We start from the raw sequence: 24,939 nt of genomic DNA on the forward strand, positions 1-24,939 counted from the left end.
CTCTAATAAAATGCATTGTGTACATCTCTAGTGGTAAATAATTTATGCAACTCTGAGCCATGGTCCTAACTCCAGCTCTCATTTTCCTAAACCAAGGCTGAAGGAACAAAAGAATAAGTTTCTCAGGAGAAGTATTCAGTTCAAAAAACATGTTTTTAGAAGCTTTCACATATTTGACATCTTGGGCAAATAGAAAGTATGAAAGAAATTTGTGACACAGTCCTTGTCATCCAGGAGAATTTCAGAACCCCCAAAGCCTATTGGGAGTTTTCAAAGCTTTGGTAGCAAGTTGTAGACTAGAGGTGCTTGGAAGCAGTCTTCTGAGGTTCCTGTAAGTGATAACTTTGAAGACTGCCTCTGTGCTCCAATGCTGAGCTATGCACATTGCCCCCTTGTATTATGGTGACTTTGGGACTTTAGAAATAGTTGAAAAACATTAAATGGATATCATTTAAAGTAGAGGGCCCAAAGTGGAGGGCTTGATGTCTTATATAAATAAGCTCCTGGGTGTGATGAAATGTTTTTAAAGAGATCATGAGTGTTCGATTCAGTATAGAAAATGAAAAATAAATGGTAGGACTGCAGTGGACCATTTAGAGATGCTGTGACTAATTGCAAGAAAAATGTTAGAGCCACTGACAAGCTAGGGAAAATTTAGAAAAATGGCCTATTTAGAGAGAGGCCTGGTGGGAGTGTGATCTAATGGTTACATTGGAATGGGATCCAGGGGCTTGGCTCTGTTCTTTCAAATATTTTCCTCCAGAGCTATATGCCTCTTCTCCATTTTCTTGGATGTAAATGATAATTTCCCTTATCCTATAGAGGGGGTGACTATGATTAAAAATCCTGGCTCATGGTTCTACAGTCATATAGCAAAACACAATTTCTTTTCACAATTTCCTATCTCATTTTTATGTCTCCTTCATTTTATATCTTTCCTGGTTTGGTAGGGAAGAAAAATACTCAAAAAGGCTATGTAAGGAAATCACACCACTGCCGTCTTAAGAACTACCTTCTCTCAGCCTATTTTCTTTTTCTACCTTGCTAATCTCTAATATAACAATCTTCTCCATGGTAATTAAATATTATATTACAAGTACAGGAATTTAACTTCAGGTGAAAAAATAAATGCAGGAGTTGGTGAACCTTAGGCAATAAACCATTTACATTTTGTGCAATTATCACATTGAATTAAGAGGAAATGCTTTAAGGAGAGCTGACCTTAACTAAGTGGATGTTTGCCACATTCAGTATCTGAATCCCAGTGCCTTTGAGTACTGCTGGACTAGACTATGCCAAAGGTGCTTTGAAGAATGTCAGTGGCACATTGCCACCTTGTGGCCACAAGAGTTTTCCTCTTTATTTGTAACAGAAAAGGCACATTAGGGAAAAAAAATCCAGTTTTGTAATCCTCAGGTACCTTGAGCTAACATGAACTTTTATGTTTTACATAAAGAATGTTTTTATTAAAAGTGATCACATCCATAACCAGTGGAGTCGGATTTTGGGGTGTATATTGACGACACGATGGGGGTATGCCTTTTAAACATCTGCCTAAGCATGTGTATGTCTGAAAATATGTTTTTCCTAAATATATAAGTAAAAAAATATTTTTTTTTCAAGAATGGACGTTTTTCTCCTAAAACCTATGCAGATATTTTAAAAATAATTTTTTGTCTGCATCTGTGATTTCATCAGGATATGGAACTCTATAATGAAGCAATTCTGTTAAACAATATATTGCCCCGTTATTTCCATCATTTCAAACCTCTTTATGATCCCATTTTGGGATTTCCTCTAAAGCATTTCTTCTTAATTCAATGTGATAATTGCACAAAATGTAAATGGTTTATTGCCTAAGGTTCACCAACTCCTGCATTTATTTTTTCACCTGAAGTTAAATTCCTGTACTTGTAATATAATATTTAATTACCATGGAGAAGATTGTTATATTAGAGATTAGCAAGGTAGAAAAAGAAAACAGGCTGAGAGAAGGTAGTTCTTAAGACAGCAGTGGTGTGATTTCCTTACATAGGAAATTTCCTTTTTCAGCTCATTTTCTAGATGAAGAAATTGAGGTAAACAGGGTTAAGTGACTTGCCCAGGATCACACAGCTAGTAAGTGTCTGAGGCCATATTTGAACTTAGGAAAAGGAGACTTCCTGACTACAGGCCCAGCAATTTATCTACTGTTTTATTAATTACTAAACAAGGGAAATCAATTATTTTAATTATTTTGCAGCTTAAAAGTTTTGGTGAGCTGCCTAGAGAACTGAGAGATGAAATGATTTATTCGGGGTCAAAAACCTCCTACTTGGATCTACATCTTACTGATTCTAAGGATCATTCTTTATCAGTTTTCCATTTATTTGGAAAATTGTTGAATGTTAAATTTGGAGCTGGAAGTGATCTTAGAGACTTTTTGGTCAAGTTCATCTTCTCATTTTATAGATGAAAAAACTGAGGCAAAAAAGTTAAGGGTTTGAGGCAGAATTTGAAGCCAGGTCTTATAGAATCTAAGTCTTTTATTATAGATACCATTAGAGTAAACATGGCTAATGGTGTTACAGGAGGGATTTCATTTAAAAACACACAAACATGTTTTTAATACCTCAGGAAATGGAAGCTTAGATTTAGTGACTTCCCCAGTCCTAAAATTAATAAATATAGGTGAAAAGACCGAAACCCAGTTCTATCCTGATTCTAAGTCTAGCGTTCTTTCTATTCCCTGATGGAATCTCTTTTCAAATTATTTTGTCTATTGAAAACCCAAATAAAAGATACTATATTGTTTCTTTTTCCTTGTAACAGATTTCCTTTATTGTATAGTGACAGATGGATCTGTATGTTGGTGGCACTTTGAAAATACCTTCACGTATTCAAGAATCAATATACAAGTAACTTTCCCTCTTGTGAATAACTGAAGATGTATGTTAATTGTCCATGAGCTCATTTTGCTACTAGGTAGAGAGTCTTGCAGATGAAAAACACTACCTTGGATCTCTACAATTCCCAGACCTAACCAATCAAGTTCAAGACAAAATGGGATGGGGGAGAGAAGAAAAGGAAATATGAGGCAAATAGCTCATTTGTCTTGCCTTTTGGGCTTGGATAGCTCAGAAAGTGACACTTGTTTTTTTGTCTTTGCAGCTTGATCACATATTGTCCCCTCCGCCCATGCCATTTAGAAAATGCAGCAACCCTGATGTATCTGCTGTCCCTGGAAAATCACTTAAATTTAAAAGACAGCTGAGTGAAGATGGGAGACAGCTGAGGCGAGGGAGCCTTGGGGGAGCACTGACTGGTGAGTATACAGATTGTGGATTGCTAGGATGTTACTGTGTTTAGTATTGTTAATAGTATTATAGTATTTCCTTTGAAGTGTCAAGGTGAAGTGTCCAGCTTGAGATATCCAAAACCCTCTTTCCATTGCATTTCCATCTCAAACAGTTTGTGATGTCAGAAAGTCCTAAAAGGCCATCTGAAGCACATCACCATTAGGGTCATATAGCTCATTTCAATAGTCAAAACTGGGATTTGAATGCAGGTCTTCTTGACTGCAAGTCTATTTTATCCACTTGGTCAGCTTGCTTCAGTTAACCCTCATTTAACATGTAAGAAACTGAAACACATAGCAATTAAATGACTTACTAAAGATCATATAACTAATCACCAAGCACAAATTAAGTGCTTACTATGTACAAGGAAAAGAAAATGATAATTCCTTCCCTCAAGAAGCAAAGGGAAATCAGCTTTCTGCTTAGTGTTTTCTTACAGATGAACCAACCCTGCCTGCTAGAAAGGTTGTTAACTGTAATTCTTAGAACACTAAGCAGAAAGCTGGTTCCCTTTGTTTCTTTACCTGTTAAATGTTAAATGTTAAAAGAGGGTGTTAGTCTTGATAGACTCTCACATCTCTGATTTGCCTATTTTCTCACAGGAATCTATTTCCTTAACAGGATTAATCCTGCTCCTGTTTTCTGTTAAACCCTTACTATTGCATAGGTAGTAGCCCTTTTATAGCCATAGTCATATCAAGAGTCCTGCCAACTAGCTCTCTTCCATGCCTGGAAAGCTTTTTCTCATCTTAGTCTCCTAGTTTCCTTCAAGTCTTAACTCAAATTCCATCTTTTACAAATCCTTTCCTAGTCCTCCTTAATCTTAGTGGATTTTCTGTAAGATCATCATCCACAATCTATCTTGTATATATCTTATTTGTACATATACTTATTTGTGTGTTACATTTTCTATTAGGCTGTGAATTTTTTTCCATGCCATGCACTGCCTGGCTGTTTTCCATAATTGGAATACTCTCCAGTATTCTCCAGGACCCCATTTTGGGATTTTCTTAACTGGAGTGGTTTGCCATTCATTCCCCCCCTTCATTCCATTTGACATATGAGGACACTGAGGTAAACAGGACAAAGTGAGTTGGCTAGGAGCATGTGCTTAGTAAGTGTCTGAGGCAGGATTTGAACTCATGAAGTTGAGTTTTCCAAGCCTAGAGCTCTATTCATTGTACCAACTAGCTGCCTGCTTGGAATGTATTCCCTTTTCATACCTGAGAAGTACCCCTTCCTTCATGAGTCAATTTTTCCTTCATAAGTTCTATCTCCTGCTAACATTTTTTTCTGATCCTGTCTACTCTAAGAATCCTTTCTCTCAAAGTGCCTTTTATTTAAATATTTTATATCTATTTGTGCTTTTAAAATATTTATGCTTTATAATCTTGCATAAGTCCTTTGCCATCTCCCTTATTAACAGGAACTGTTTCTCTTATTATAATTTTTAACTTTAGCACTAGAATAGTGCCAAATACCAAAGAGATGCTTAATAAATATTTGCTCATAAATGATAATGGTTATTCTATTCCTTTATTGGAAAATGTCCTGGATAAGCATTTGAGATTTCTAGTTATTGGAAACCTTGGGTACCTTGAAATTTCACCTTGACTACTTGGGATCAATTTCAGGGCATGGTAATGGGAAGAGGTCTCCTGAGGATATGGCTTTTGCTTAATTTGGGGGTCATCTGAATATTTACTCTAATAATATATAAATAATTTGACTGTCGAAACTAGATATTTTTCTAGGGACAAAAGTAGAAGTAGTCCAGGAGTAGAGAGAAGTCCGTGAGGAAGAAGGGAGATTTTTTTTTTTTTTTTTTTTTTTTGTCTTTAGATCTCTAAGCAGTAACTGCTTAATCAATTCTTGTTGATTGAATGACTGATAATAAAATCCTTGAGCAAATACTCAGCTTTGGGGATAGAAAAAGTCTACTATCATTCTTTTCCACCTTACCCAGTGGGATAGTTATTGTTGACAAGGTTTTGTCCTTGTAACAATCTATACAAATTGTTTCTTCTTGACTACCATTTTGATTCAGTAGCTATAGGATATTTTATTAAAAACAAAATTGGACAATTTCTCTTCAGTTCTGGTCAGAGGTTGGGGCATGTAAACAAGAGGACCCCAAGGGCTGCAGTTTATTGCATAACTTATCATATGGTGGTGGAGGTTATTTGGGAGGAAGGGGAGAGTGATTCTAGTTTTCACTTTTTATACATCCCAGTATGCTGAGATCTCTTAAAAGTAGCATGTAAACATTTACTGAGATTCCCAGCACCCTGGTGAGGGAGATGAGGCAGTATTCTAATCATTTTTCAGACCCATAAAGTGCAGCCAAGAGATGTTGTAGTGTGCCTGACAGTTCACAGCAAGGAAGTTACAGAATGAGAAGCTGAGCCTCAGCATCTCCACTTTGTGCTTCTTGATATGTAAATGAATGCCCAGAAATCATTTATAGTCACTGGGACTGGATTCTGCTTCATGGACTTCATAGCCAAGGATTGAAAGGCATCCTTTTTCTATAAGAGAGAAGCAGCATTTATTTTGAATGCGTGTTTGGGATAGAGAAAGGGTGGAATATACACACATTATATTCATGTGCCACAATGTATTATAAGTACATATATAGTACATATACATGCATAATGCAGTGTAATACACAGAAGTACATTTATGCATGCACACATATAAATGCAATGTCTAAGTGTTCTCATATACATGTGTTTTATATATATATATATATATATGAATATAATTATATTCACAGAAGTACATGCTTATATATGTCATGCATGCAAGCATATATGATATATACCTATATGTCTCTGAACAACTTTGGAACTGATTTTGTGAAATGGCAGACACTGGCACAGGACCATCCCACATGGAGTGCCTGTAGAATTATAGTAGCTCAAAAGAAATGTGAGGTATACAAATTTATAGATGTCATATGGACTGTTTATGCCCATCATGTGGTAGGTAGTAGAGTCTTCTGAGCTCATATTTTTCTGAGCAGTCCCTCAGACTGTAACTTGAATATAGCAGAGTGGTGTTATTTTGAGCCTCCTTGAGAATGAACAATAACCAACAACCAAAGTATATATGTACAATACACAAAACATGTATACATGTATACTGTATGCATTTGTGCTGCACATATTAGATATTCATCTAGGAATTTAATTACATGCATTCATATAATTAGAAAAACAGAGAGGAATAAAGTATTAATATATAAATCAGAATTCACAGACCCAAGTGGTATTGTAGTGTTATATCTCATGCAAAAAATATTGGAAGTATTTTTCTTTCCTGAAGTGTGGAGATTAATTAACAATGACATACAGGGGAAAAATAATTTTGAGCAAATGACTTCAAGGAGAAGGTAAAACACAAAACCAGTTAAATATGCTTGCAGAGTTTCACCAATATGAAACTAGAATGAACTTCCCTCCTCTCTAAGAATCATTGAGACTAATGCGGTCATGTGTGTTTGGGGTTCTTAGCTTTTATTTAAATTTCTGTATCAAAAGTAAAGGACTAGGCTTTGAATACTGAAAACATTTATTAGGGACTTGAAAAGTTATAGCAGTGCAACTGAGAGACTTTTCATTTGATGTTGGAACGATGGAGGTTGTTAAATGGTTATTCTCATCTCTCAACTGATGAGATATCCTTATCTGTGATTCCTGTGTGGATCCCCTGTATTCCAATTTGTCTCTCTTTAGAAATGAAATTAATTTTGGATTGATCAGATCTCAAGTATTAATGCCAGGCACCCAACAAGCTAGTAACTAAGAATAGTTTTATCCTTTGGAACCTATTTTCTTCTTCTAGTTTTTTAAATGACATGAAAGCACTCATTTGGGAGTCCTTTATCATTATTATATTTTAATGTTTTTCAATGAACACAAATCTATTTTATCTTCCGTTCTCCTCACACACACCAAATATTGCAGAAAATATTTTAAAAAAGAAAGTATTTAAAAACATTTAAATAATGTTTAAATATGAACAAGTTGGTTAACAAGTGCATAGTCAGTCAAAATATTTATGGATTAATCATTTCTCCCAAATGTCTTGACATACACACCCTAAGTCCATCAGTTCTCTATCAAAAGATGGAGAGTCTGCTTCATTGGTCCTCTGGAATTGTGTCTGGTCATTGTGTTGATCAGAATTCTTAAGTTTTCAGAATTTAAATAGATTTTTATTGATACTTTTTAATATCTTCAGAAATTTCTTTAGCATTTCTCATCTTTGCTTTTCCAGTGTACCATCACTTATAATAAATAACATTTTTAAAGAAAAATAAGAAAAAACTCATCTGCAAAACTTATCAGTACATTGAAAAAAATCTGAAAATATATGCAGAGTATCACATACACACATGGATGTCTCACTTCTGCAAAGGAGTGGTATGGTAGTATCTTCTTATATCTCTTCTTTGGAGCCATATTTTTCATTGTTGCTAATGTTATTATAAAAATATTTCTGATCGCTCAACTCTGTATCAGTTCAAACAAGACCTCCAGTTTTCTCTGAAAGGTTCTCCATTCTTTCAACACAATAGTGTTTCATATCTCCCTAATTGATAAATTCTCTTACCATTAATTTCCAATTCTTTGCCACCAGAAAAAAATCTATTTAAAATAATTTTGAACAAGTTGGTCATTTATGAATACTGTCAACCATTTTGCATTATCTCTTTGTTGATAAATTTACCATTTAGTTATTTCAGTTGGGTCCCACTCTTTGTGACCCCATTTGGGGGTGATTTGACAAAGATATTAGTGGTTAGCCATTTCCTTCTCCCGTTTATTTTACAGATGAGGAAACTAAGGCAAATAGAGTTTAATGACTTTCCCAGGGTCAAACACCTAGTGTCTGAAGCCACATTTGAACTCAGAAAGATTAGTCTTTCAGATTCCAGATTCTGTAGTCTAGCCACTGCACCAACTATTTATCCCACAGATGAACTTAATACTTCAAAAAGCTCAACCAGGGCAAGGTTGGGCAGTCAGCTGAGTGTACTCCTAATGCAAGGCTCTGCCTAGTCTGAGTGGGATTTCCTTATTGGTCAAAATGAATATTTGAATATTATGAGCACAGCAGCAGTAGAGTACCACAAGCCAGGCTTGTTTATCTAGCCAATATACTGCGTTGTGCATGACTAGTTTCTCATCCAAGTGCCTCATTAAGCTCCAAGAGCAACTTTAAAGGAATCGAGAAAGGGATAAATCTAACAAAAATATGGTTATTTATAAGTGACTTTGGCATTGAGTGAATAATGTCTCTGAAAACCTAGAATATAGTATACATATCACTTACTGTTTTAAAAAAAAATGCTTGCCAAAGACAGTGCTTGAACACAAGAATCAAAAAGATGAATTCAGATGCCCATGAATAGTTAATAAGGGCAGAGTAGGATCTCATTTATCCCTGTATTACCCCTTCCTCTAAGGCTAATGGTAGATCTGAATAGAGAGGATTCAATTCAAAACACTTATTAAGTGCTTTCTCTGGGGTAGGTGCTATATTTGGTATTGAGGAATACGAAGATTAAAATAAAAAGCAATCACTGCCCTAAAAGAATTATACTTTTATGATGGAATAAGGCAAATGTACTATCAAGGAAATACAATGTAACTTGAGGTGGGAGACAAAGTGGATAATGAGTGGGATCAGGAAGGTGGCCCTTGTGTTGAGCTTTGAATGAAGCAAAAGATTCTAAGAAGGAGCGATTAAGAGGAAATCGGTATCAAGCATGGTATATGGATGTATAGGGGGAGGGTCAGAGCTGGAAATTGAAGGTAGCCTGTGCTAAAATATGGAATCCTGAGTTTGGAAGATGATTGGCAGGCTATTTATTCTGAAATATAACGTGAAGGGAAAGAATGCTATCTATGTTTGATTGGGGCTTTAAATAATGTTTTATTTTATCCCAGATGTAATAGGGAGTCATTGAATCTATTTGAGAGAAAAAAAAAAAAAAAAAAGAATGACAAGTAGTTTGGCAGTGTTATTTCAATAGCATTGTAGTCCATTTCTTGGAAGAAATGCCAAGATTTCCTTCCTAAGAAAAATCAGATTTGGATTTTTCATTATTATTCCTGGTTTCTACTTTTCTTCCTAATAGTATACACTATACTGTCCATAGACAAATAAATCCACAAGAGACACTATAGCCTTACCTTGCAGTAAACCTTGCCTGTATAAAGACCATTCTTGCTACTGAATACTATTTTCTCCCTGAAACTTTTCATAGATCTAGACTGATAGTAAATATCTAAAAGGAAAAGTATGAATCCTGCTCTATAACACAGTGTAGAAATTGGTTTACTTTGATTCTGTTGAATCAAGCCCATTTAGAATTGAAAAAAATATGTAGTCGTACAGAAATAATTTATAGGATTAAAGAATATTTTTGCTTATTTGAGTCTCCAAGAAACAGACACATCGGACTAGCATTTTTTGCCTTAGTAATAAGATTTTTGAAATATTTCTTGTTTTTATACTTATGAATCATATCTATCTATGTATCTATCCATGTATGTATCTAACTATCAGCCATGATTTTTCTTTTTGGAGTAAGCTTTGCTTTTAGAAGATCTTCCTAATGAGACATCCGGTTCTTCCACAGTTCTTGGACAGATGCTACTTCTCAATAAATTTTTGTCAGGGAGACTTACTTTGAGTCTGACTTCCCATGCAGATGGTCCACATGATGAGTTATTGCTTGTTTTAACTCTTTCTCTCCTTCCCTCTCCACTACTTCTAGGAATTGGGTATGCTTAATGACTAGGAACCTCCAAATGGCTATTCTTCTCAGAACCAGACAAGCAGAGAATTTTCTTGGAAGCTCATCCTCTTTTCTTCAGATATTAAAGCTTCCTCAAAAGAGGATGCCAAGTAAGGATAGGGAAAAATGATAAAAGAAGCACTAAATGAAGCATCCTAGGAATGGAACAGGTTTCTTTTGCTTAGAATCATCTAAGCTGATTAACTCAAGCTTTGCTTGAGTCTAAAATCTCATAGGGCCCTAAATTCTATCAGCAAATCTGTCTTTTCCCCTTTTGGGATCTGTTTTAATATTCTGAACCAGATATTTAAAGGATTTAAAACTAATTAGATCGGGTAAGGGTTGTTTAATTGACTGTTTTGTCCACCTTTGTAAAATTTCCTGTATTTACCCTTTTATGTTCTTTGAAACTACCACTATTGTGATTCAGACTCTCATATCTTCCCATTTGGATTATTGTAATAGCTGGCTGGTTGGTCACCCTGCTTGGTCTCTCCTCACCCCAGTCCATCCTAAAAAAGTGCAGGTCTGACCATATCCCCTCCCTATCCAATAAACTCTGATGATTCTCTGTTACTTCTAGGATCAAATATAAAGTAAAAATTCTTTGTATTTTATAGTCCTTCACTCCTTGCCTTCCTTCCTGCCTTTTTCTAGTTTTCTTATTCTTATTCCTTTCTCTGTACTCAATGATGTACTTCCTTGCTATTGCTCACACAAAATATTTAATCTCTGATGTTGGGCATTTTCACTGGCATTTCCCACGCCTGACATTCTCTCCCTTCTTCCTCTCTGTCTCCAGACTTCTTTCAGATTTTAGCTAATGTCTCATCTCTATCATAAAGCCTTTCTCAGCCTTCTTTAATCTTCATTTCTTCCCTCTGATAGTATCCCCAATTTATTCTGTATATACCTTGTACATATCTTTGTATGTACTGTAATTCTTTACATGTTATCTCTTTCATTATTTAGACTGTAAACTCTCTGAGGGTAAAAATATGCTTTTGTATTTTCTGTATTTCCAGTGTTTTATCTGGTTTCTGGCACATGGTATGTATGAAATAAATGTTTCTTGAAGAGTGACTTGTCCTGTGCTTCTCTGAAAGTACAGTCTACAAAAGAAAAATAGTTTGGACTCAAGTTTCTAGAGGCTTTAGCAAATTAAAATTTCAGATGTGTTCAGATACATGTCCAAAAATATTTGCTCTGTAATATACATTTATCCTTTCCACATTACAACTTTAGCACTTGAGGTTTCAATATTTAAATGGGGATTTTGGGGGAGTTTTGAAGATGTCAAGATGACACTCCAAGGCCAACAGATATCACAGGGAAAAATTAGAAACTCAGAAATGCAGGAAATATTTGGAACATTTTATCTTTTGATATGATAATAATTCAGACTTCTTCTCTAGTACAAAGGGAGGGCTAAAACAATTTCATGTAGATTTTCCAGATTGCAGAGGTGCTCTAATCCTTATGATTTAAATGGAAGGGGTAATTGTACTGGATTTCTTGATTGTATGTGATGTTTCATTAATATATTCAATATGGGGTTAATTATCTTAAATGATGGTTGGAAAGGAGTTGTGACAAACCAGCATTTAAAGGATAGTGGCTGGAATAGTGTAAGTGCTTAATAAATACTTGTCAACGGAATAAGACCTTTTCTGTAAGATCTCTAGCAAATAAAAAAGGTTGTTCAGGACTGTGTTCATTTTGAAGTTTTCTGTAACTGACATTTAATAATCTGTATTTGCAGCTAACCTAATTCAAATATCTAGATACTCCTTCAGCTCATTTTACAGATGGAAAAACTGAGTCATACAACTAATAAGTGTCCGGGGCCAAATTTGAACTCAGGAGGATGTCTTTCTGATTTTAGGCCCAGTGGTCTATCTACTACACTAATTAGTTGACTCTAAACAACAAAAAAATTATATCTGTTAGATTTTTATAGTAGTTTAAACATGCCAGAACAACAAAGCAATGTGAATAGTATTAGGATCACATAGAAGCTAAAGTTGTCAGTCTCTGGATTTTTTCTATTTTTTGGTTTCTATTATAATTATTTCTGTCACAGATCTGTCCTCTTTTAGAGAAGAAAGGAAACAAGCATTGATGGTTCACCTGCTTTCTGCTAGGCACTGTACTAGATATTTTGTACATTATCTCATTTAGTTCTCCAACAATCCTCAGAGTAGAATCCTCATTTTATGACCGCAAAAACTTAGGCAGACAAATTAAATGATTTTTCCAGTGTCATGAGGCTAGGGAGTATTTGAGGCTGGATTTAAATTTAGGTCTTAACCTCCAGCCCAGATCTGCATCTGCTGCACTACCTAGCTACAAAGATACTTTATGGACATTTCTTTGTAAACATACTTTATTCTTTACCTAATTCTCTCATATAAAGAACAAGTTGTGGTGGAATTTGAATTTGCTTCACTAATATGTTCACAGTGGGGTTAATTACCTTAAATTTATATCATTGTCACTCTCCCCCTATTTTTCTTCTATCTTCAACTCATTTGAATCAATCAACAAACATTTGTTGATGACCTCCTAAGAAGCTAGTAGGTGGTACAGTGTATTGAGCACTGGGTCTGGAGTCAGAACTTCCTAGCTGATGACCTTGGGCAAGCCATTCTAGTATCTCTACCAAGAAAACCTTAAATAGAGTCAAGGAGAGTCAGATGTGACCAAAAAAGATTAAAATATGAAAAATATCGAGTTAACATTTACTAGAAATGGAAAGCTAAAAATTAGAAATTTTCTCTACTCCCAAGAAACTTATATTGAATGTCCAGCATTTTAATTTAAAATAGCATGCTGAAAATAGCTAAAACACAGCTTCCCCATGTTGGGTAAGTTGAGAAAATTAAATTATAAAGAGGGCAAAAGGGGACTAAGTCAGCAGCCTGCAGGAATTGTTTGGAGTCTGAGCTGATGCTTTACATAGGTCTCTAAAATGCACTCTGTTTCATACTTTTGCATTCATAAAGACAAAGTTCTATGTGAATTTGAAAGGCCAGCAGTCAGAAACTGTCAAGGGCCTACTCTTTTGGCCCAGCTGCTTTCCTGCCCAGTAACGTGTCCTTTGTGTCCATTCATCCTCTTGGAATCATACAACTTAGGCCTTTTCATGTTTATGACAAAATTCTCACAGAATACTATTCTAGGTTGTAAGAAGAAAAATATGGTTCCTGTCTTCTTAGAGTTTTACAAGACATAATGAAATGGATAATAGTATCTACTGTAGAAAACAGGTTTTAATCAGGATATTGGCAAGTGAAAGACTGTCATCACAGATCATAGGCAATGAGAGTAAACCTGGCTAATTTCCATCCAACTCTAAAAGCACTGAGTTCTGTCTTTTTCCTTACAAAATAATAGATTTATAGCTAGAAGGAATTTTAAAGATGCTTTAGTCCAACTTCCTAATTGTATAGATGAGGAAACCTTCAGAGAGGTCACATAGCTAGTAAATGTCTGAAATATAATGTAAACCTGGTTCTTTCTGACTCCAAGCCCAGCATTCAATCCTCTGCATTACCCAGCTTTCTCCTTATCTTTGTGTGTGTGTACAAAATTGGGCAAAAACACATTTTGAGCTCCCTCTTGGTGGCATTTGAATCATGAACAGAAAATCAGCAGTGGGAATAATTCAAGATAACCTACTTTAATAGGGGTGTATATGTAAGTACCCAGGATAATTTCAGAGACAGGTGAGGCATGGTAGTCGTTTGGGAGTCACTAAAGCATTGGATGCCAGATGTACTTAATTGGGAAACCTTCATAGAATAACTAATTTTTAGTATAAGGATAGAAATGAAGTGACTTGACAGATGGGAGGTGGTGCTGTAATAATGCTCTTGATCTCAATCCTTCTATATAGATCAGATCTCTACTGAAATACTTGCTCTCTCCTTGCTCCTCTTATTTTCAAGTACTTTCCCTCCCTTCCTCCCTCCTTTCCTGAGGATGGAATGTCACTTTCATAGTACTCCCTAAAGTCCACTGCTGACTGAACAAACCAGGTATGCCATCTTTTGTTTTAAATTAATTTTTGGTGGCTGAAAGAAGATAAAATAAGTAAAAGACTTAGTGTTTATTGTGTAATAAACTAAAAACAGAGCTAATTTCATGTATATGATCCACAAAAAAAATATATGAAGAATTATAAAGGCCATCTACCATGAAGTTTAAAGATTTATAAAAATTAGTGTTTCTGAGATATTAATGGTGCTGGTGGTGGTAGCTGGCATTTGTCATTGTCATTCTCCACTGTCATTCAAGTACTTAATCAACCCATATTGTCAAGGGTAAATTTATTTTCTCATGTCTGCCTATCTCGATGATTTCTCTTTTCTTTGACATTAGTGCCTCTGGATCTGACATCATCATATGGTATCCTGAAATGAGAGCTGAGGACAAAAAAATTTTTTTAACTCCTTCTTGACTTGTTTTGTGGTATTTAAATGTGGTGTTTAAAAAGTGTTCAAAGGACCTTTTGGAATCTGCCACTTTCTGTCTGTGAAAGAATTCTCTTAATTTGTTCACTCTGTGCTGTTCACTCTATACCACTGATGATTTGGGGTTAGATACAGAGGCTTTATGAGGGCTCTGGCGCAAAGTCACAAGTTAACTAAAGTACACTTGAATTTATATTAATCTTTGTATATAGATAGAGAAGGAAATGGCAGACCATTCAAGTATCTTTGCCAAGAATATCCCAGCAGGATCACTAAGAACTGGACATGACTGAAGAACTGAACAATAATTGTCTATATACATACATATAGAAGGGGTTGGGGGAGGGAGGATGTTTATTGTACATGCGTTTAGGCAGATATTGGTATGCACACAAGTAATTCAGAGAGCATTGCAGTTAGTTGATATGTAGAAAATGATGAGGCTGTGTGTGCACACACGCATGCGCACATGAATGTGTGCTTTCCTTAAGAAGCTGAGCAATCCTATTTGAGTTAGGATCGATCATTCATTCATTCAACAAATATTTATTGAGCATACACTATGCCCTGCTATCTCCAGTTGCCAGCTTGTTGGATCTGATTTTATGCTCTTGCCATGTGAAAAGTCTGTTTGAATTTGCCCTTTGTGACTCCCCCAATAGCATCTATTCAACACCTCTATTACCATTCATGGAGGAGACCCTACAGAGAATAAATGCTTTTAACAGAATGGGCAGAAAAGTGATATCACGGTCTTTTTCTCATGAGAATTGGGTTTGCAAGTGATTGAAATAAGTACACAGCAATATACCTCTGCATAGTACATTGCAGACCCTTGGAACGCAGAAGGAGATTCTTACAGGAATGTGAGGGGTTCTTAATCTCAATGGAAGTGCTACTCTAACATCAGCATGAGGTAGCATGCTTGTGCATTAGCTGAAATTTAATCACATCCTGACATTTGACTTCTCAGAAGCAGTAAGTGGCAAAATAATAGACCAGAAGTTTAGACAGTAAATGCTGTAACTTGTAGGTGATATGCTAACAGACAAAGCAGGCTACTTGTCCTTGTTTTCATTTTGACTTTGGCAATAGGAGAATGTGATGTATAATGTTTTTTTAAACCATACTTTTTTTTTTTTTTTTAAGAGTATTGGCAAAATGTTTTAAAGCAGGATACCCATAGGACAGCACGGTAGATAGCAAAATGAAGAGAACATAGCTAAATCCCTCAGCCTATTTATTGAATGGACTTAATGAGGATGTGGTTGCATAGGACTGGGACCCAAGGATGGATTTTAATTTACACCATTGAAAGAAACACTGATCCATCAGAAGGATGGCAGAAGTCTTGGAGTATAGCAGCTATTATTCTTAGGGTCTTGTATCTTTTCTTTGTTTTTCCCTCTTTATTTCCCTCTGTCCACATACCCTTACCTACAGGTGCTTTGCCCAAAGAAGTGTAAATTTTAATGGCTAAAACCTTACGAGATATTTTGGGATTTTCTGGTTAGATTTCTTTCTTAAGGATCAGGTCTTAAACCCAGATTACTGCTTCTCATTGACTGACCAAAGAGATTCCAGGCCAAGCCTCACTAGGTCATTGTTTGGTCCCTGTTTGTCTAAGTGAATGTAAATAGCAATCGTTTCTGTTTTAGCTAGAAATCCTGACTCTTTCCCTTCTAGATGGATTTTTCTTTTTTGACTAAGTAAAAGAGGCCATTCTCTGCCTCATTTTAAACCTAGTCTTAATTTCTGATTGGACAGTTGCTTCAATCAAACTGAGACCGCTTGAAGATCTTAGCCTAAAAAAAGCCAAGGTTTCTTGCTGCATCCAGGGCCATCCCCAGTCATCCTGATCTATAGCTGACCACTACACCCAGATGACTTAAGCAGAGAAAGTCCCTTCTTCACATAAATCCAATTCACTTGCATGTCATGCCATCACCTCCTTGAGGTCATGATCCTCTTTGAGAAGGACAAATAACAACATCCACCCTATATTCTACAGTTTTTATGGGCAGTTGGGTCACACAAAGGCGTGGGCATGGGATTTGAAGACAGAAAGATTTAAATTTGAATCCTGACTTGGACATGTATTGACTTGTGTGTCCCTGGGCAAGCCTCTATTTTCACTTTTGTGAAATGAGGATAATAACCTTTACCCACTAGTGTTGTGTGAATCAGTGAGATAACTGATGTAAAGCATTTTATAAACCTCAAAGCCCTGTATAAATGTTGTGGTAGTAGTTCTCTGGTTGTTCCAACCATGTGTGGGGGTACTACTAACTTCTCCCAAGAGGGTTAGAAGGAATAGTTATAACTATTCCTGTTCTGATGGATTGTTCCCAAGAGAAACTTGAATATGTATCAGAAGTGTGCACTGTACACATCTGATTTCTTTGGAAACCTTAAAGGCATCCAATATGTTTAATGTCTCCCCTGTTTCCCTTCTCTCCCTTTTTCTTGTCTCCTTTCTTACATTCTAACTTTTCCCCCTCGCTCCCCCTCTCCCCTTTTCTCCTTATTCATTTTCCTTTCTCCTCTTTTCTGTTTTCCCCTTTCTTTTTCTCTGACTTTCTTCTTCTCTGTCTCTACCATATTGCATTTTAGATTCCTTATTTATGAACTGCATTAAATTTGAATATACTATCAATGAATAGAGTTCCAGGCCCAGGCTCAGGAAGGCTTATCTTCCTGACTTCAAATCTAGCCCCAGACACTTACTAGCTGTGTGACCCTAGGGAAGACACTTAAGTGTGTTTTAATTTCCTTGTTTATCAGATGAGTTGGAGGAGGAAATGGCAAACCACTTCAGTATCTTTGTCAAGAAAACCTCAAATGGGGTCACAAAACATCAGATTCAATTGAAAATTGAGAATTTTTGAATGACTTCTGAACCTAGGAGACAAAAGCATAGAACAAAATAATTTTTGCCAACATGTAGGTCTGATCACATCACTCTCCTGAGTGACTGAAAACTTATCATTTATGCCTTCCTCCTTCTAAAATAAAATGCAAATTCATTAGTATGGCTTTTAATGCTTTTCACCATCTTACTCTAATCAGTTGCTCTTTATCCCCACTTCTGTTCTAACCAATATCCCCTGGTGGCTGTATTCTAAGGTCAGGGTTCTACCTCCTCTTGCAGTTTACTCCCACCAACCATACCTTCTACTTATGTTGCACTCCTTTCCTCATCAGCTCTGCCTTTTATATCTCCCTCCAAGTGTCAGCATTGTCACTTCTGTAAAGATTCCCCTGAACATCTTCCCAGTTAAAGAAATATTTTTATAAAAAGAGGGACAAAGCTGGATCATCTGTGCAATCAATGCCAGGAGAATACATTTGAATATATAGAGTTCTGAAATTGATGATGTAGAATGATTTCAGTTAAATAAAATAGGAAAAAATAAAATGACATTGTCTAATTTGAAATTACAAGAAATGTTAATACTGCTTTATTGTTACTAACAATAACAATATATTTATATAGTGTTTTAATGTTTACAAAGAAAGTATTCTTCTCACACTAGCCCTATATGGTAGGCACTGTAATAGTAGTATTATTTCTGTTATGCAGATGATGAAGAAACTGTAAGCTCATAGCTAATTAGGTGACTTTGCCAGATATTTACTGATAAAACCAGACCTATAACTCATACTTTCTTAATACCTATTATTGTCATAATGAGGTACTATTTTCAAATGTGTGAGGGAAATGGTCCCTAACATAAGCCATACCCACTCTCCCACCGGCTTTCTTTAATCAGGGGAAGAGGCAGCTCTATCACTAAGTGAAAGGATTAGAAAGTTTGAAGTTTTGAATGGTTTGCAAGGAGAGCTATTGTTTGGAAATTATTGACCTCCTAGGAAGTTAGGACACTTGCCTTGCTTTGCTTGGAGGCTGGATAAGGACCAGAAGCCTCCACAAAATGAAGCAGAAAAGGAGATTTAAAGTAGAAAAATATTCCATCTCCTTTGATGATTTGCCCTGAAGTTACTTCTCTAATAGGAGAAAACAGCCCTAGCAAGGAAGGGGGCCAGTCAATAATGGTGGCCTTTACATAAAAACCATATTACATGAAATATAGGCAAATTATGTAATTTAAATTCCATGTCTCTCTGTGTGTACATTCTACATTCCAGTAGAATAATAGCACCTTGAAAGTGGATACTGAAAATGAATGTTAGCTCCTTTTCTTTGTAAATTCATGCCTAGTATTATATCTGAATGAAACTGTTCTTCTGCCTTCCTCTTATCCTTTTCACTTTTTAATTCGTTTCATAATAATCTGTGTACACTTTGTGTCTCCTGGTAGAATATACATCCTTTGGAGACGGGAAGTGTTTCATTTTCATCTCTGTATTCCCAGCAACTACTTAATAAACATTGTTGAGTTTCCAAACTTTGGGGGACTATGGAGGAGGGATAGAGGGTTTTGGAGAGAGTGAAAAGACCCACATGAAAGAAATAGCAGCTTTTTAGAGTAGTTTCTCAAAATATGATCTTGATGATATTGAGGTCCAGCCCCAAATGATGGGGGGGTTTGGTAGGAATTCACAAATAAAGAACTCACAGTGGCTTTCTTATTGCAATGACTTTTTCATTACCAAAATATACTTTTATTTATAAAAAGAAATTATGAATAAAATGAAGAGGTTAAAAAATGGATACCAAGAGCAATAAATATAAATAATATTGGGAGAGCTTCTAGTAAACAAAGAAAAGGGTTTTTTTTAACAATTTGACAAGGGAAAAGACAAGATCCCTAGTGGAGCTCAAAGTTTACCAGAAGAAAGGGAATACTTCATGAGGTGGGAGTACACCATTGACAGGCAGGCTAAATCCATAGAGAAGCTGAGCACCCTAAAATAATTAATTAGCTGTAACAAGGAGAATGACATCATGAGGCATGGGACAGGAGGTGACAGAAAATATACCACAAGGTAGAAAGGTGTGGGAGGCTAACCCAAAAGAGATTCAGCCAAGATGGCTATGGCTGCGTTTCAGGGGAAATTTAAGATTGGGGGTTTGGCATCTGATTGGAGTGGTAAGGTGGAGGATAAGTAAGTAAGGTGGAGTTTCCCCAGACCTCCACAAGAGTGGGTCTGTAAAGCTGAGCTGATCTCCATCAGTGCCATTATCTGCTGCCTTGGAAGTATTTTAACCTTATCGGTATTTCAGGCTTTCCTCTACCAATCCCATTAGTTACCAAGACCTCATCAGTCTGGGGACTGTAGGCCTTCTCTGTGAGCCTATGAGATCAAAACTATTTTCATAGTTCAACTGAAGTACAGTAAATGTTAATAAATGTAACCCACATAAACAAAAACTGTTTGTGATCTTCAATAATTTTAAGAGTATCAAGGGACCAAAAAGCTTGAAAATCACTATTTTGGAGAAGCTTCCAGGAGAGCCCAAGAAAATCTTTATGGTATAGCCCATGTGTCCCTAAAGTTCTGAAAGAGAGACCCAAAACAACAACAACAACAAAAACCCATGCCATTTTGTGAGAAGTTATATCAAGGGGCTCCATGTAGCTTTGTTCTATTCCTACTTCTGTTTAAACTCTGCTGCCAAGTAAAGCTCAAATCTTACCTCCCTGGGGCTGCTTTCTTTCTTTCTTTAATTTTTGTCTTTTGTGGACTGCTTACACTAATGACAAGTAACAGCACAACTCCCTGGCCTCTTTTCTAACTGTTTAAATTTAGGGCTAATGTCAAGAATGCTTAGTGTGGTAGAAGAGATGTAGGATTTTCTAAGTAATTTGGATATGTCAAGCAATTTTTGAGTATGCAAAAAGATAGTCCTATGGGTTTTATTCAGAATCCCTTCAAAACACAAGGCACCACATTAAAAGTGTGAATTACTGTCTTATGTATTGCAGTAACATAATGTACTTTGAGAATGTATCTTGGATTAATGGAATCATTTCTTTGGCAGCTTAAAAAAAATTAAGTTAAAAGTTATCCTAGTTTTGGTTAGGGCATGAATAGATTGACTCTCTAATTTTGATAACAGTTTAAATAATAGATAAAGGGATGATTTGGCATGTAGTGCCTGTCCCACAGGATGCTTGTACTTGAAAAAGGACACAGTTGATTCAAAGGTAAAATTCACTTAAGTGTTTGTATCCATGGATACAGAAACAGAAAATTGGAACTATGTATGTAAGCTACAACAGGTGATATGTAAGCAATCTCAGTGATTGGGCTGGGGAGATGGTTACCCAAAAGGCATGATTGTTTAGAGAAAATCAAGTGTTGTTTCAATGAGGAAAGCATTATAGAATAAGGAAATTTTCAAAGATGGATGGGAATAGCTAAGTTATTTCAGGTGTTCCAAGACATGAAGGAAAAGGCTAAATCTATGAAAATGGATGATAATGAGCTGGAGTGGGAAGTGAATGCCATTAGGTAGATTAGAATCATCTGGTAAAGAACTTTGGGCCATTTTGTAGATCTGAAGATGGGTGGGAATAGACTCCACACAGTGAAAAGTGACCTGGTTAGGATAGGGCTTCATGGAAGGGAATATTTTTGTAGCAGATTATTATTATTATTATTATTATTATTTTGCTGAGGCAGTTGGGGTTAAGTGACTTGCCCAGGGTCACACAGCTAGGAAGTATTAAGTGTCTGAGACCAGATTTGAAGTCAGGTCTCCTGACTTCAAGGCTGGTGCTCTATCCATTGCACCACCTAGCTGATCTAGTAGCAGATTATTTCTGTAGCATTTAAAAACGACTGCAAGAGTTTGGAGGCAGTGAGATTGGAAAAAAAGAAACTGCTTTTGTACTTGCTAGGAAGTTTCATTTGGCTTTCTTGGGAGAGGTTTTCCCTGCAGAGTTGAATAGGATAAAGAAAGCAGATGGAATGAGGAGGAGGAGGAGGAGAAGAAGGAGGAGGAAGAGAAATCAGTGAGATTGCAAGTAGTTTAGCAGCTGCTCCACATATCCACAACTGCCTCCTAGAAAAAATGGTTCTATTTATTTGCTGTTTCCGTCCATATATCTTGCTAGCAGCATTCATCAATATCTGTCATTTCTCAGAGGGTTTAGACATGTCTAGCAATTCATTCTACTGAATTATATTTCAATACACGAATCAGGGGGAGGCTGAATTGCAGATGTTAACTTTGACCTGTGCTCCAACATCACTTAGACATCACCACCCAGTGAGCAACCTGACCCCACTCAGACATACATTCTAAGCAACACTGCACAGTGTTATTTTCTTGTTATCACACTGACTTTAGCAGACGGTATTTAATACTTTAAAAAAAAATCAATTTTGAATTGTCACATTAACCATTGGACTATGCAGCTGAAGCTTAGGGGCAAACCATTATTTATTTCTAATAAGGATTTTATATCTGGATAACAACTACCTAAAGGGGAGTTTACTCCGGTGGTCCAGGGATATCTCACTGAAGAGGGTAACCCAGGTTGGATTTTGAGGTGGGTTTTTATTGTCTTTTTTTGGGGAGGAGGGAATATGATTTTGTCATTTTTTTAGAGGGAGAATTTGCAGTCTTTGGATTCAAGAATGATGAATAGCAGTAATGTTTATGGAATTTGGTAGAAGATAGTAGTCTTGCCTGAGGAAAACAGTTATTGTAACTTGAAGAACATGGAAGGAAAAAGATACAAAGGGTAGATCTCTCCATGTATGGGCTTTGGATCATTTGGATCTTTCCTGTGTTTAAATATGTCTTCTGTATGTTTATGCCCCTCTGAGTTACTGGCCTTCTCTTAGCAGTTGGCAATATTCACAGTGAAAGTTTCCTGTAGGTGTTGAGGAAGAGCACTGGCCTGCTGCTAGGTACATAGGTATGGTTAAATAAATCTGTAATTTGCTATCAGCTTATGTCTTTGTCTCAATGAATGAATAAAAAATTATTAAGCTTTTACTATATGAAAACCAAATATATTTTCCAATTTTGGAAATATAGAGGCATAGAAAAAAGTAGAGACAATCCCTGTTCTCAAAGAATTCACCTTCTAACAGTGAGTAGAAAATATTTTTTTCAGACTTTTCCTTTTAGATAAATGGTCTTTTGGGATTCTGTGCTGAATTCATTTCAATTGAATATAAAGTCTATATAAAGCAATTTTTAGGGACAAGTCAATAACAATTGAAGGTATCTAGATGAATCTCCTGTTAGGAGGTGACACTTGGATTGAGTCATAGAGAAACCAAGGGAATTTTAACATCAACTGGAGAATATTATAGGGATGAAAGATTGCTTATAAAAAGACTTAGAGGCAAGAGAAAATAGGATAACAAATTTCAAGGTGGAAGGGACTTTGTCAGTCACCTGATCCAAATCTCACATCTTACAGATAAAGAAACTGAGGCAGAGAAAGTCAAGTGAATTGCAGAAATTCATGTAACTAGTAAGTGTCTAAGTCAGGAGAATCCAGGTTCTCCTGATAGAGACCGACACTTTATTCACCTCTGTTTGGAAGATTAGATTAGAAGAGCAGTAGTGTCTATATCCCAGCTTTGTTTGGATTATTTCTCAACATCTCAGCAAGTCTGCTTTGTTGAGCACTCTCCTGTATAATCTTAAAACATTAGGATCTTTGTTTTAAAGATACCCTCACTTTACAGATCAGAAAGCTGAGTTCCAGGAAATAATAAATGATGACTTCTTCCCGCAGTCAAATAGGTAGAAAGAGACAATGCTTTGTCTCCAAATCTAGTACTTTTAAGTATGCTCTGATGGTGGTCATCCTTTTGCAATCCATACATCATATGTGCTTAATAAATGATGGTTGAATGACATTCAATAAATACCCATTAATATCTTCTGTATGCACGATACTTTGTTGGTGTTGGGAACACAAAATCTCTCTGTCCAGGAGAAGATTAAAGTTTAGTGGGAGGGAGGGGAAGAGAGACACAAATATAAAAAGTTTAGTGTTCTAAATTCATAGGAGAGGAACTTGAGAAAGGAGGGATCACTTCTTGCTGAGAAATCAGGGTAGGCTTCCTGGAGAAGGTGAAAGCTCAGCTGGGTCTTGAAGGAAGGGGGAAGGATTTTAAAAGATATAGAGATGCTGGAGAGAGTGTGTAATGCCAGAGAAATTGAGGCAAAATAGAGATTAGAGAGGGGTTTAATATCTTATTAGCGCAGAGCAAGACTGGCCAAGTCATCTTAGCTAGTTGGCTGAATTGGACTCTTGTCTCAAAGTATTCAGCAATGAGCAAGGGATTCCAGAGACTCCAGTGATCAGGTAAACAAAGGCAAGGACAGGTAGAGCACTGGTTGAGTCGAATTTGAAAGGACCATAAATTCAGTTCTAACACGTCAGGGAGTAAGAAAGGATCATAAATTCTGATAAATTGGGAAGAAGCTAGGAGACCCTATGTCTGAGGCAGAAGATACCCAAACATTTGAGATAAGCCATCTGGATTTTTATGACTCTTTGGAACTCCAGTGATCAGAGCTCTGCAGCTCTAATTGTCTCATCCCTAAAGGCCAGGAAGGGGGGGATTGCCACCAGGGAAACTGAGGCAGAACAATTCAGGGAAACTGAGATAGGGAAACAAAGGCAGAACAAGAGATTGACAAGTTCTTGAGAAACCAAACTATTTGACTTTTGCCTTTGTATTTTAGAACATATATGTTGTTATAGAACATATATAGGTATTTAGAACATGTATGTATTATAAAAACACAGAATTAGAGTTATAAAAGAACTTAGGCTCATTTAGTTCAGGTTCATCATTTTAAAGATGAAGAAATTGAGAGGCAGGAAAAAAAAATTGCCCAAAGTCACACAGGTAGCAAATGGCAAAGCCAATATTCAAAACCAGGCCCTCTGATTCTTAATCCAGTATTTTGTGTTATTGCATTGCCTGTGGTATTGCCTGACACAGAGTTCTACTCTCATAAATGCATATTGATCATTTGAAAATTTATAGAGTATTCATTCTGAAGAGATGAATGAAATATGCCTAGAGAAGTGGGAACTGTAGAATGTATGAATTAGTGAGAATTTTGGTTTGATAGTAACATATAATGCATAAAGAGTAATAAGACCAAAGAAGTAATTTGGAGGAACCAGATTGTGGAGGACCTTAACTAAGAGGTTGAAGACTTTGTTTTTTATTTGGTAAACAAAGGGAAACCACTGACATACTCTGAGTAGGAGAGTATAACAGCCCTACAAGAGCTGATTAGAGAAAGCAGATACTAGTAACTAGGAAATCAAATAAGCTGTGGCTGTATTAAGAGCTTTTTTCATATAACTTGTTTCTTCATAGTCTTCTTTAGACTTATGACCTATTTCTAGTATGGTAC

At 36.2% G+C, this 24,939-nt stretch overlaps 1 protein-coding gene across 4 annotated transcripts in view; it reads left to right on the forward strand.

Annotated features, from left to right (window-relative positions):
- Positions 1-24,939, forward strand: part of MAST4 (microtubule associated serine/threonine kinase family member 4) — a 786,570-nt gene that overhangs the window by 221,625 nt on the left and 540,006 nt on the right. For all 4 annotated transcript variants that reach the window (XM_031965792.1, XM_031965783.1, XM_031965810.1 and 1 more), the window contains exon 2: positions 3,151-3,304. In XM_031965792.1, coding sequence (XP_031821652.1) covers positions 3,151-3,304 — 154 coding nt within the window. The remainder of the gene's footprint in view (positions 1-3,150; positions 3,305-24,939) is intronic.

Source organism: Sarcophilus harrisii, chromosome 1, assembly GCF_902635505.1.
Source record: "Sarcophilus harrisii chromosome 1, mSarHar1.11, whole genome shotgun sequence".
Taxonomy (NCBI): domain Eukaryota; kingdom Metazoa; phylum Chordata; class Mammalia; order Dasyuromorphia; family Dasyuridae; genus Sarcophilus; species Sarcophilus harrisii.